Source organism: Podarcis vaucheri (assembly GCF_965113315.1).
Source record: "Podarcis vaucheri genome assembly, chromosome: 3".
Lineage (NCBI taxonomy): Eukaryota > Metazoa > Chordata > Lepidosauria > Squamata > Lacertidae > Podarcis > Podarcis vaucheri.
Genome location: NC_138761.1, coordinates 19,149,744 through 19,161,943, shown reverse-complemented (window position 1 = coordinate 19,161,943; position 12,200 = coordinate 19,149,744). Strand labels below are relative to the sequence as shown.

At 44.8% G+C, this 12,200-nt stretch overlaps 1 protein-coding gene across 11 annotated transcripts in view; it reads left to right on the top strand.

Moving 5' to 3' along the window:
• LOC309529624 (uncharacterized protein) overlaps nt 1-12,200 on the top strand; it is a 304,631-nt gene that overhangs the window by 33,919 nt on the left and 258,512 nt on the right. For all 11 annotated transcript variants that reach the window (XR_014218205.1, XR_014218206.1, XR_014218207.1 and 8 more), the window contains exon 2: nt 8,595-8,639. Coding sequence is in view for 1 of the 11 variants with exons in the window: in XM_082218032.1 (XP_082074158.1) it covers nt 8,595-8,639 (45 nt within the window). In the remaining 10 variants the exon portion in view is untranslated. The remainder of the gene's footprint in view (nt 1-8,594; nt 8,640-12,200) is intronic.

Below are 12,200 nucleotides of genomic sequence, written 5' to 3'. Positions count from 1 at the left end.
GGAATATAAGAGGCAGGCAGACAAAACCAGAAGGGAAGGGGAAAGCATTAGGGTGGGAGACCAGGTGTGGCTGTCCACCCAAGGGTTACCATTTAAAGGAGGTTGTAAGAAGTTAAGACCCAAAAGACTGGGCCCATTTGAAGTCACGCAACAGGTCAACCCAGTGGCTTTCAGACTCCGGTTACCGAACCACATGAAGTTGCACCCAGTGTTCCACAGAGCGTTGCTGTCACCGTATATAGGGGACAGAGAGGGGAGGGTCAATAGGGGACCAGCGATGGAGGAAAAAGAACACAGCTACCATGTAGCGGAGATTCTAGATTCCAGGTGGAAGGGAGAGCAAGTAGAGTATTTGGTAATGTGGGAAGGGGAACCGGAGTCGGAAAACACCTGGGTCAGGGCAGAGGATGTAGATGACGAGGTTCTAATTGAAACTTTTCATCAGAGATTCCCTCGTAAACCCCAGCCAGTGGCGAGGTTCCGGAGGGAATACTTCGCCACCACCGACGAAGAAGAGGAGTTGGAGGGGTTCTCTGATTCCGAGGTGGAGGAGGATTCAGCGAGTCGGAACGAAGACCGATGGAGGGAAATGTTCGAGACGTCTGAAGATGAAGAGGATTCGTTTCGGGGTTTCAGCTCCTCACCGCCCAGAGGAGAGGGAGGGGGCGGGGGGGAAGGGGGCCCTGGAGGGGAGGTGGATGTCAGGGAACTGACATCAGAGGGAAAGGAGGTGATAGGGCTCCCAGAGACGGGGAGAGACTCAACAGCCAAAGCAGGGACCAGCAGGGGGAGCGCGGGGTCTCTGGAGGAGGATCTCAGTAATACTGAGAGAGACGCAGCAACGCAGGCAGGAAGCAGGGGAGAGAAAGGGGTGAGAGACACGTCCAGCGAAAATAGTGGGGAGGTGTCAGAAGCAACTGCAGGGAGACCCATGCTTCGTCGGAAGCTGTCACGTCGTGAGTCCAGGAGACGTGTTTCCGTTAAGGAACTTCTTTGTTGGAGGCGTTTCCGCAAACAGCCACTGTCGGACTCTAATAGTGACTAGAGCAGACATGTCTGAGGAGCTCTGTTACACACAGAGGTTTGTGGGGCCGCACAAACTCTGAAGGGGCACCATTTTAAGCACAAGCAGCTAATCATCCCCTGATAAAAGCAATAGATAAAAATTTCAGGGAAGCAAATTTTGCTTGAATGTCATCAGAAACCCCTTGCCAGTAAGAGCTTCGATAGAAGTATTTAAGCAGAGGGTGGATGGTTGTATTTTAGGAATACAGTGGTACCTCAGGTTGCATACGCTTCAGGTTACATACTCCGCTAACCCAGAAATAGTGCTTCAGGTTAAGAACTTTGCTTCAGGATGAGAACAGAAATTGTGCTCTGGCGGCGCAGCAGCAGCAGGAGGCCCCATTAGCTAAAGTGGTGCTTCAGGTTAAGAACAGTTTCAGGTTAAGTACGGACCTCCGCAACAAATTAATTACTTAACCCGAGGTACCACTGTACAGTGGTGCCCTGCAAGACGAATGCCTCGCAAGACGGAAAACTCGCTAGACGAAAGAGTTTTCCGTTTTGGAGGTGCTTCGCAAAACGAATTTCCTATGGGCTTGCTTCGCAAGACGACAATGTCTTGTGAGTTCCTGCTGTTTTTTTCCCTTCCCCCCCTTTTTCTAAGCCTCTAAGCCGCTTATCAGCTGATCCGATCAGCAGATAAGCCGCTAAAAGCGCTAATCTGCTAATCCGCCAATGGGCTTGCTTCGCAAGACGAAAAAACCGCTAGACGAAGAGAATCACAGAACGGATTCTTTTCGTCTTGCGAGGCACCACTGTACTTTGCTTGATTCCTACATTGTAGATCCTGCATTGAGCCCCAGGGGTTGGAACAGATGACAATCTAATATCCCTTCCTTAATTCTACAATTGTATAATTGTATACAATTGTATACAAACTCTATAATTCTGTGGCCTGCCTTTCTCCCCCTTGCAAACAGGGCAAGGATAGGGGTAAATCTTGCACTGTTATCTTCCCAAATGCAAAAATTGCCCGTCAGTCCCTGGCCTTTGCTTCTGGAGCATTATTGCACGCCAGCTAAATGCTTACAAATCAAAAGCATTCCCAGAAACTGCCTTCGGTCTATTGTGTTGGTATGTGTCTGGAAAAGAACAGCAGCCCTCGCTGTGTTTTTTAAAAATGTGAAGTTGCTACTTGGTGCACCTGAATGCACCTCTTGACTTTTCAGGTGTTTAGTGGCTACGCAGGGGGTCAAAACACGTAAGTGCTAAGTGCAAATTATCAGCGGCATTGTGGAGTCACCGTTGAATGGCTTTTTGTAACAATAAACCTGGAGAGCATTCATTCTAGAGAGGGTTTGCTTTTTTTCTCTCCATTTACCCCCAGAAGAGCTTTGGTCTGCTTCCAGCCATCCACCAAGAACCCCCTAGTAAATAGTTCATAGCAGAAGTCAATAATTCAGACTGATTGGCAGGGTAACCTTAGCTTAGCATATTGTTTACGGCTTTTGGTATAACAAGACAGGAAATCTGGAGAAGGGGAGCGGGATGGGGGAGTTAAAGCCTGTTTTTGTGTGTTTTCCCCTCCTCCCCCACCAAGCATGGATGGAGCATTATGGAAGAAATATGGTAACTCTTTAAGTTGGTTGTGTATCAATGAAGCAATCGGGAGGGAAAATCTTCCCGATGAAAAGATCACGTTGCTTATTGAAATTCAAAAAGCCTCCTTTAGACTGTCCCCATCTTTATTTTCCTGGAGAGTTTCTCGTAAGTGTATCCTAATCCCTTAAGAAATGTAAGTCTCTGGGTTGCAAGTCTTGGGCCAAGAGGGCACAGATAGTTCATATTGATATTGATTTTTGCATTTGGTTCTTTTGTCCTTTTCTCCCACTGGCCTCTCTAATTGGCTGCCAAGGTCCCTTTGGAGATTGCTAATAGTGTGAAAGTGCATCTTCCCAAGATCTCACATTCAGCAGGAACTGAAAAGACAAAAGAGATGAGAGAAGGGGGGAAAAACAAACCCAACGAGGAGACAAAGCTTACTGGCATCAATTCTGGAACTCTCTTATTTTATTAGCTCCACAAAATGCCCTTTCCAGATGTTCGCTTGAATGGCTGCTGGATTTCCATTACATTTCCACAAACCGTCAGCATTTGCAAGCCTGATTATTAGATTAATGTTTTCAAGTTGTAGAGTAATGTGGTAATTAAAACAAAATGGCTCGTCGTGCTACGTCTTCTGTTGAGGCTTCAGATTACTGTAATTAATGAAGGGAAAAACAGGGTTATGAATGCGTGTTTGATTCAGCATTGGAAATGAGTATGCCTCACAAGTAACCTTTAAAAATAGTAGCTTTGTGCCACAGCGAGAAGCCAGGAGGTTGATTCTCTCCTGCCCTTAAATTGTTTTAAATATTTTTTAAAAATGGTGTAACCCACCCTGAGACCTTTAGGGTGAAGGATGGGCAATGAATAAATAAAATAACGTTGATGATGATGATAGGAGCTTTTCAGGTGGGTGGGTGGTAGTACATGGAATGTGGGAAGCAAACTTTTTGATTATGCACATTATTTAATTATTGTTGGCTTGAATAGTTTGTACTTGGTTGGCTTTCCCAAACAGGAGATTGATAACGGGTTAATTTCTTTAAAATCCTTCTTTGTAAATGGGTGTGTTTCAGGGAACCACAAGCTTTTAGGAATGGGAGCACCTGAAGTTTATTTAAACTAATTCGCTGTTTCACTCATGAGTCCACGTTCTTCCCTTTTCTCTCCTTCCCATCCCACACTCTCCTGAGCTGCAATCTCCACTTGACTTGCCCACCCCTTACTGCAAGCTCTGAAGTGACAGGAGCAGGTTTCAGCAATTCCAGTCTGCTAGATCACACTATACCAGAGGACGACTGATATTGTAGGCAAGAAGTGCCAACTGAATGTCTTGTTCATACCATAACCTTTAAAGCACCTCACAAAGAACCCTGGGAACTGTAATTCACAGAATAAAAAAATTCCTTCCAGTAGCACCTTAAAGGTAAAGGGACCCCAGACCATTAGGTCCAGTCGTGACCGACTCTGGGGTTGCAGCGCTCATCTCACTGTATTGGCTGAGGGAGCCGGTGTACAGCTTCCTGCGAAGATGGGGAACCAGAGCAGGCACGGAAACGCCGTTTACCTTCCCGCCAGAGCGGTACCTATTTATCTACTTGTACTTTGACCTGCTTTTGAACTGCTAGGTTAGCAGGAGCAGGGACCGAGCAACGGGAGCTCACCCCATCGCGGGGATTCGAACCGCCAACCTTCTGATCGGCAAGTCCTAGGCTCTGTGGTTTAACCCACAGCGCCACCCGTGTCCCAGTAGCACCTTAGAGACCAACTAAGTTTGTTATTGGTATGAGCTTTCGTGTGCATGCACACTTCTTCAGATACACACGAAAGCTCATACCAATAACAAACTTAATTGGTCTCTAAGGTGCTATTGGAAGGACTACGGCAGACCAACACGCCTACCTAACTGTAACTGTAATTCTCAGAGCTACAGTTCCCAGCACCCTTAACTAACAACAGTTCCCAGTATTCTTTTTTCGGGGGGGGGTGTGTGTGTGCTGTAAATGTGTAGTTTGCATGTAGCTTTGAGGAATAAGTTTTTCCAAACCCATGCTCACTTTGAATATGAGACAAACATCACTGTAAACAAACAAACAAACAAACAAACAAACAAACTCTTTTTATCACAAGAATTTCTTCAGCCATCAAATACATATTCCAGAGGGGTTAATTGCATTAGTCTGGAGCAGCTAAAACAATAAAGATTATTGCGCCATTTATTTGTTGATCTTTTAGGATGCAGCACAGCTCTAATTTTGGCCACTAGAGGGCGATCTCACTGTTCCATCAATAAATGGTGGCTGGGAGAAGATCAAAAATATTTCTCCTTTCATTATGCTTGGAAGTAAAATGTATTGATTTCAGCGGAGCTTACTTCCAATTAAACATCCTTAGACTTCCTGCCAAAGGCTAGGTACACACTAATGTAGTTTTCCTCGATCCAGAATCATTCAAAACATGCCGCTTGCAATCTAGATTGATTCTAGATCTGTGGTTCCCAACAGGGGGAAAATTTGATTTTTAAGGGGGTGTAATTCGAGAATTGATGGCAGAAAGTGAAGAGGAATTAAAGAACCTTTTAATGAGGGTGAAAGAGGAGAGCGCAAAATATGGTCTGAAGCTCAACATCAAAAAAACGAAGATCATGGCCACTGGGCCCATCACCTCCTGGCAAATAGAAGGGGAAGAAATGGAGGCAGTGAGAGATTTTACTTTCTTGGGCTCCATGATCAGTGCAGATGGTGATAGCAGTCACGAAATTAAAAGACGCCTGCTCCTTGGGAGAAAGGCGATGGCAAACCTAGGCAACATCTTAAAAGCAGAGACATCACATTGCCAACAAAGGTCCGTATAGTAAAAGCCATGGTTTTCCCAGTAGAGATGTATGGAAGTGAGAGCTGGACCATAAAGAAGGCTGATCGCCGAAGAATTGATGCTTTTGAATTATGGTGCTGGAGGAGACTCTTGAGAGTCCCATGGACTGCAAGAAGATCAAACCTCTCCATTCTGAAGGAAATCAGCCCTGAGCGCTCACTGGAAGGACAGATCATGAAGCTGAGGCTCCAATACTTTGGCCACCTCATGAGAAGAGAAGACTCCCTGGAAAAGACCCTGATGTTGGGAAAGATGGAGGGCACAAGGAGAAGGGGACGACAGAGAATGAGATGGTTGGATGGTGTTCTTGAAGCTACCAGCATGAGTTTGATCAAACTGCGGGAGGCAGTGGAGGACAGAAGTGCCTGGCGTGCTCTGGTCCATGAGGTCACGAAGAGTCGGACACGACTAAACGACTAAACAACAACAATTCGAGAATGAGTTATTAACAAGTGAATGGACCTTTTAGGCTTCCTACACATGAATAGGAGTTCACTTTTTGAATAAGAATTATATGTTGGGGGAGGCGGGCATCAAGATTTTAGAGATACAGTGGTACCTCGGGTTAAGTACTAAATTCGTAATAATAATAATAATAATAATAATAATAATAATAATAATACTGATAATAATAATAATACTAATAATAATAATAATTTATTATTTATACCCCGCCCATCTGGCTGGGCCTCCCCAGCCACTCTGGGCGGCTTCCATAAAAACCGAAAATACAGTAAAATATCACACGTTAAAAACTTCCCTGAACAGGGCTACCTTAAGATGTCTCCTGAATGTCAGGTAGTTGTTTATCGCTTTGACATCTGATGGGAGGGTGTTCCACAGGGCGGGCGCCACTACCGAGAAGGCCCTCTGCCTGGTTCCCTGTAGCTTTGCTTCTCGCAATGAGGGAACCGCCAGAAGGCCCTCGGCGCTGGACCTCAGCGTCCGGGCAGAATGATGGGGGTGGAGACGCTCCTTCAGGTATACTGGACCGAGGCCGTTTACCAATCTTATCTTACAAAGTGGGCAGGAGACTCTTAGTACGTCTCTGTATCCCTGGATTTCTGAACAAGAGAAGAAGTGTGGTCATGTTCTCCTCTCTTGACAGGGCCAAATGTCTACATGCACACTGTGGAAATTGTGTGTGTGTGTGTGTGTGTGTGTGTGTGTGTATATATGCGCGCGCGCACACACACACACACACACACACACACATATATATATTCGCTCAAGAATCCCCTATAACTTTTCTTTTGCCACCCAGGACTAAAGAAACTATCATGGTTTATTAGGCTGAGAATTAGTTTTGCACCCCTGGTCTGATCTTCATGTGTAGAACATGATTAAACCGCAGTTTCCTGGTTCTGATGTAAGGAGTAACTGTTGTTTAAACAAACGGAAAAGAATGGTTTAAACCAGTGGTGGCCAAACTTGGCCCTCCAGCTGTTTTGGAACTACAATCCCCATCATCCATGACCACTGGTCCTGTTAGCTAGGGATGATGGGAGTTGTAGTCCAGAACCAGCTGGAGGGCCAAGTTTGGCCACTACTGGTTTAAACAAACTACAACAGAAGTACTGATAGTGGCAGACAAAGGAGTACAGAAAATGAATGCGTCACATCATTCCCAGCTTAATGAACCATGGTTTATTAGGCTGAGATACCTATGTCTGACATGGCCCACAGCCTTAAATAGATTATTGACTGAGACAGAAAATGAGTGTGCTTCTTCAGGGTCTGAATATAGTCATTATTAACACAGAAAACCATAGTGGTAAAGTTTTAACACTTCTTCATAGATGCTTTCAGAAACAGATCAGTCTGAGTAAATATTCTCACACACATTGGCTGGTGTCTTTCTTTTTGTGTCATGCTTAGCTCAACCTTGCTGAACAACCGTGAGGTAACTGGACCCTTCTCTGCCGCTTTAAAACTACTGGTTTAATTTGGTTTCTCCACCCCCCAAAAAAGCTGTATCTGCAGGTTTTGGTGGAAGCAGTGTTTACTGTTTGAAACTGAGGAAATCTGGAACCAAACTCTGAAGGGATCAGCTATTGCCAGAGTAGGGAGATTTCAATCAATGCAGTTTAGCTCACTGGGAAGGGGGGGGGGAAATGCTCCACTGTGAGGTAAAAAGTAAAAATTAAGCTATATGTTTTGTGAAATATGCTTTTAGAAAGGTCTGCTTAACACTGGCAAGAAAAAGCAACTTTATGGGACCCCAATCTGACCTGGCAGTGGGGATAGAGTTAGCCCTTTTCCCCTTGTCACTGCAAATTCTACTCGGCTACTGTTTGTCCTCCTTTCCCTCAAATTGCTTCTTGCAGCAAAAGTGCAAAAAGAATGTGTTCTGTATTTAAACAAACCTTAAAAACAAAAATATTCACGTAACATGTCATTTGACCCAAAGAGTCTATGCTGTTTGGTTCACGAATTGCCACAATAATATTATATAACCTGTTGGTCATACATCTCATGCTTGACCTCAAAGAGTCAGGTGCTGTTGTTTTTTATCTGCAGGCATTTCACATCAATTATCAGGGATGGTGGGAGCTGTAGTCCAGCGGCATCTGCAAGGCCACAGGTTCCCCTCTCCTGTTTTAACAGGAAGGAAGGCTTTTACTCAGTATGGTTTAGATTCCTTTTTGAGAAGTGGTCTGGCTGTGTTTGAAAACTTTTGCTGCCTGGTCCTGTGCCTTTGACAAGAGCACGGTGTGCAGGCCTTAGCAATTGAGGTTAATGCTCAGCCCCATGCTGTGAAGAAACCAAAGCTTTTGTTTTCTGCAAATCGAATTGCCACTAAAGACACAGGAGCAGGTCTTTTCGAGAATGGTAGTCCTAATCCAACACAATTGCAATTAATTCAGTAAGTACACCTTACTCTGCGCCGGATTAGGACCTACCAGTGTTAATTTTAAACCAGAGAATTTTTAATAGACAGAGGATAATAAAAATTTAATTAAACTTTCTTTTTTCTTTTTGTGTCCCTCCTGGATTTTTTCCAGCCTTACTCAAGGAGCATCCGGCCAAGGTTCTTAAACGCTGAAAACCAAGAACACTTAACTACCATTAACTTACTGTTGCTAATTTTGTTTGTTTCTTCCTGGCAGGGCTTCTTTACCTTCAACAGCAGCACAACAGGAAGACTCTAACAGGTGCGTTTCCCTCTAGTGATGCAACATACTGGTTGATGTGCAGCTTAAAGACACGACATCTCTTCTGGAGAAAAGAGCGGGCAGCTCTTAAACGATCACATTTAAGTACAAAGCTTTGGGGAAGCTGTTCCACAGGAGGACTCAGAAGTGCTGTTTATAATGGGTAAAGCTGGTGGAATCTGTCCCAGAAAACTAGGATGCAAATGGCAGTGGTAGACCGGTGGAATTGCACTTTAATGCCATTAATACAAACATGTTCTGTGTGCTCAGTCTGATTCTTCAAACCCTTGTCGTTGTTCCCCACCGCCCACCGCCTCATTTTCCTTGAAAGCTATCCAGCTTGGCCACAAAACAGCTCGCTAGGCTGTGTAAGGTTTCGTTCAGTAACATACTGAAATAATTATGAAAGGAGGACACTTTCCTGTTTCTTAAACTTTGTCCTTTTTCTTCCTTCACACTCTGGTGTGGCAGGTTAAGGGAATCCTTATAGAGCCTTACCTGCCAGCTGGGATAGCTAAGTTGGTAGAGCATGAGACTCTCTGAGTTGTGGGTTCAAGTCCCACGCTGGGCAAAAGATTCTTGCATTGCAGGGGGTTGGACTAGATGACCCTCGTGGTCCCTTCCAACTCTGTGATCCTACGATTCCTGCCGCTTGGCAACTAGGCTGTTGCTGCATGCAGCTTCACAGGGCAGGCCCGACCTTCACAACGCCGGTGGAGGTTTAGCCACCAGCTGTGGAAGAGTCAGGAGTCCAGCTTCAAGTGGCAACATGAATCTTTCTGCGGTGACCTTAAAGGCCAAGATGGCCCCAGATGGCATTGTGGGAGGCTGACCTGCAGCTGTTGTGATTTAGGATTGCTCCTCTCCTCCACAGATAAATCACCAGAACTCTTGAGATTTACCGGGCATATATAAAAAGGTCAGCGCTTTCTTCTCTTGCTAGGGAAACTGCACATCATTCAAGGAATTAACACACGTTGTTAAAGTGAGCCACCTCTTTTAAGAACGTATGATCTATAAGCACAGGACAAAGCTGTTAACTCGTAGGGTATAATTGGTATTACAATAAGCCATATTATAGAATTGTAGATCTGGAAGGGACCCTGAAGATCATGTGGTCCAACTGCCTGCAATGCAGGAATATGCAGCTGTCCCATATGGGGACTGAACCTGCACCCTTGGTGTTGTCACACCACCACGCTCCAACCTACAAAGCTATTATGAAAGTTTGCAGGTTTAGAGAGCCCAAGGGGGTAGAGTTATGTGGGGAGTGCATTTCACAAGTTGAAAAGAAACACCCAACAGAGGTCGCACCCACGCCATACATTTAAAGCACATGGCTTCCCCTAAAGTTACAGGGAACCAGGCAGCGGGCCTTCTCAGTAGTGGCACCCGCCCTGTGGAACGCCCTCCCACCAGATGTCAAAGAGAAAAACAACTACCAGAGTTTTAGAAGACATCTGAAGGCAGTCCTGTTTAGGGAAGCTTTTAATGTTTAATAGGTTATTGTATTTTAGTGTCTTGTTGGAAGCCGCCAAGTGGCTAGGGAAACCCAGCCAGATGGGCGGGGTATAAATAATAAATTATTATTATTATTATTATTATTATTATTATTATTATTATTATTATTAAGAATCCTGGGAACTGTAGTTTACACCCACCCACCCAACTCCCAGCAACGTCAACCCAACGCAAATCTGAGTGAATGCTCATTAGATAGCCATCATCATCATCTAATCCCCCTGCAAACAAATCGGGATGAATGTTCCACAAACAGGTTGCCTGGAAGCTCCCTAAAACAATATAACAAGAAGACCTACCTAGCAGGCAGGGAGATATAAAGCATAGGTGCTGCCACACCTGGGACTTTCTGCAAGTAAAGTGTTGCACCACTGACGTACGTTCTCTCCCCTGACATCTAATGATACGGTGCACAGATCATGGCCCAGCAGCCAAACTGTACTGCAGGTGTGATAACAAAATCACTCAGCTGAATTGGGGGGGGGGGAGGACGACACACACCCAAGGTTAACTCACAATGGAAAGTTTGGGGATTAATTCCTCCAGATGAAATGCCTCTTTTAATTTGAAGCTACTGGATGACTTAGAAAACCCACAGAGCTCATAAGGAAAGTAAAATGCAGGTTTTCAGATTCTGCAGGCTGTTGCTGCTGACATACTATCACTGTGGGAAATTAGGATCAGAAAGCAAAACCACTAGTACCGCAGGTGCGCTGGGACTGGAAGAGTACAACTAAGCATAAAAATGTCAGTGTCCATATGGCTGAGCATACATCAGTTCATTGTCCAAAGAAAACAACATCCCCCAGTTTGCCGTGCATCTATGGATATGCCTTAATTATTTTATTTCTTGGATGACATCAGTTTTATGTTCCCTCTGGAATCGCAAGGTCAAAGGCTAGCGTCTCTTCAGCATTAACGCACACATAATATTTTGTCTGAAGAACTGATAGAAGGAAATTAAATACACGGGGCGGCCAAAGTCCCTGGACTTCAGAACTACAAGCCAAAATCATAACGTGGTTCAGAGCTACAATATACCACATCTTGTTGCTACTTCATCTCCCTCCCCAAAACCTCGGCTGTTAGATCAACCCTTTGCTCTCCAAAGCCCCCAACCACATCACCTGTGCCTCTCACTCTCTTAAAAAAAACACAACACTCCTCAACCTCACCCACCAGGCTTATCCCAATATCTACAGCAGCTCCATTGATTGCCAAATGTTCCCTTTCTTCTGTGATTTTCCAGTTTCCCCTTCCCGGCTTACCTCCTTCAGTTAACCCACTCCCTCCCCCCCCAGTCTTCTGTCCCGTTATTCTCTTTGTGTCCTGCGGGATTCTGATTCCATCACTCTTAAGAACATCGTAAGAGCCTGCTGGATCGGGCCCATGGCCCGTTTACTCCAGCATCCTGTTCTTACAGCAACCAGTTACAGATAGGTAGCCGTGTTGGTCTGCCATAGTCAAAATAAAAAAATTCCTTCCAGTAGCACCTTAAAGACCAACTAAGTTAGTTCTTGGTATGAGCTCTTGTAATCACAAAACAGAGAAACCAGTAGGAGAACACTTCAATCTCCCAGGACATTCTATACAAGATCTCAAAGTAGCTGTTTTACTACAAAGGAATTTCAGAAATAGACTGGAAAGAGAAGCTGCTGAATTGCAACTCATTACCAAACTTAAAACCATGGAGAGACCTGGTCTGAACAAAGACATTGGATTCTTATCTCATTATACATGACTAAGCCATTTTTCACCTTCTCACCCCTTGCCTTTTCCTGTAAGACCTATTGCAGTCGTTAAGAGTTGTCAACAGGCTCATCTCAGCTATCTGCCAATCTCCCATTCCCACCACCCTTCTGAGTAACACCCCTCCCCACCTTCTCACTATATAGAAGGATCTGGCAACTTCTGTTTCAGTGTATCTGAAGAAGTGTGCATGCACACGAAAGCTCATACCAAGAACTAACTTAGTTGGTCTTTAAGGTGCTACTGGAAGGAATTTTTATATTTTGATTACAGCAACCAAACTGTGAAAAC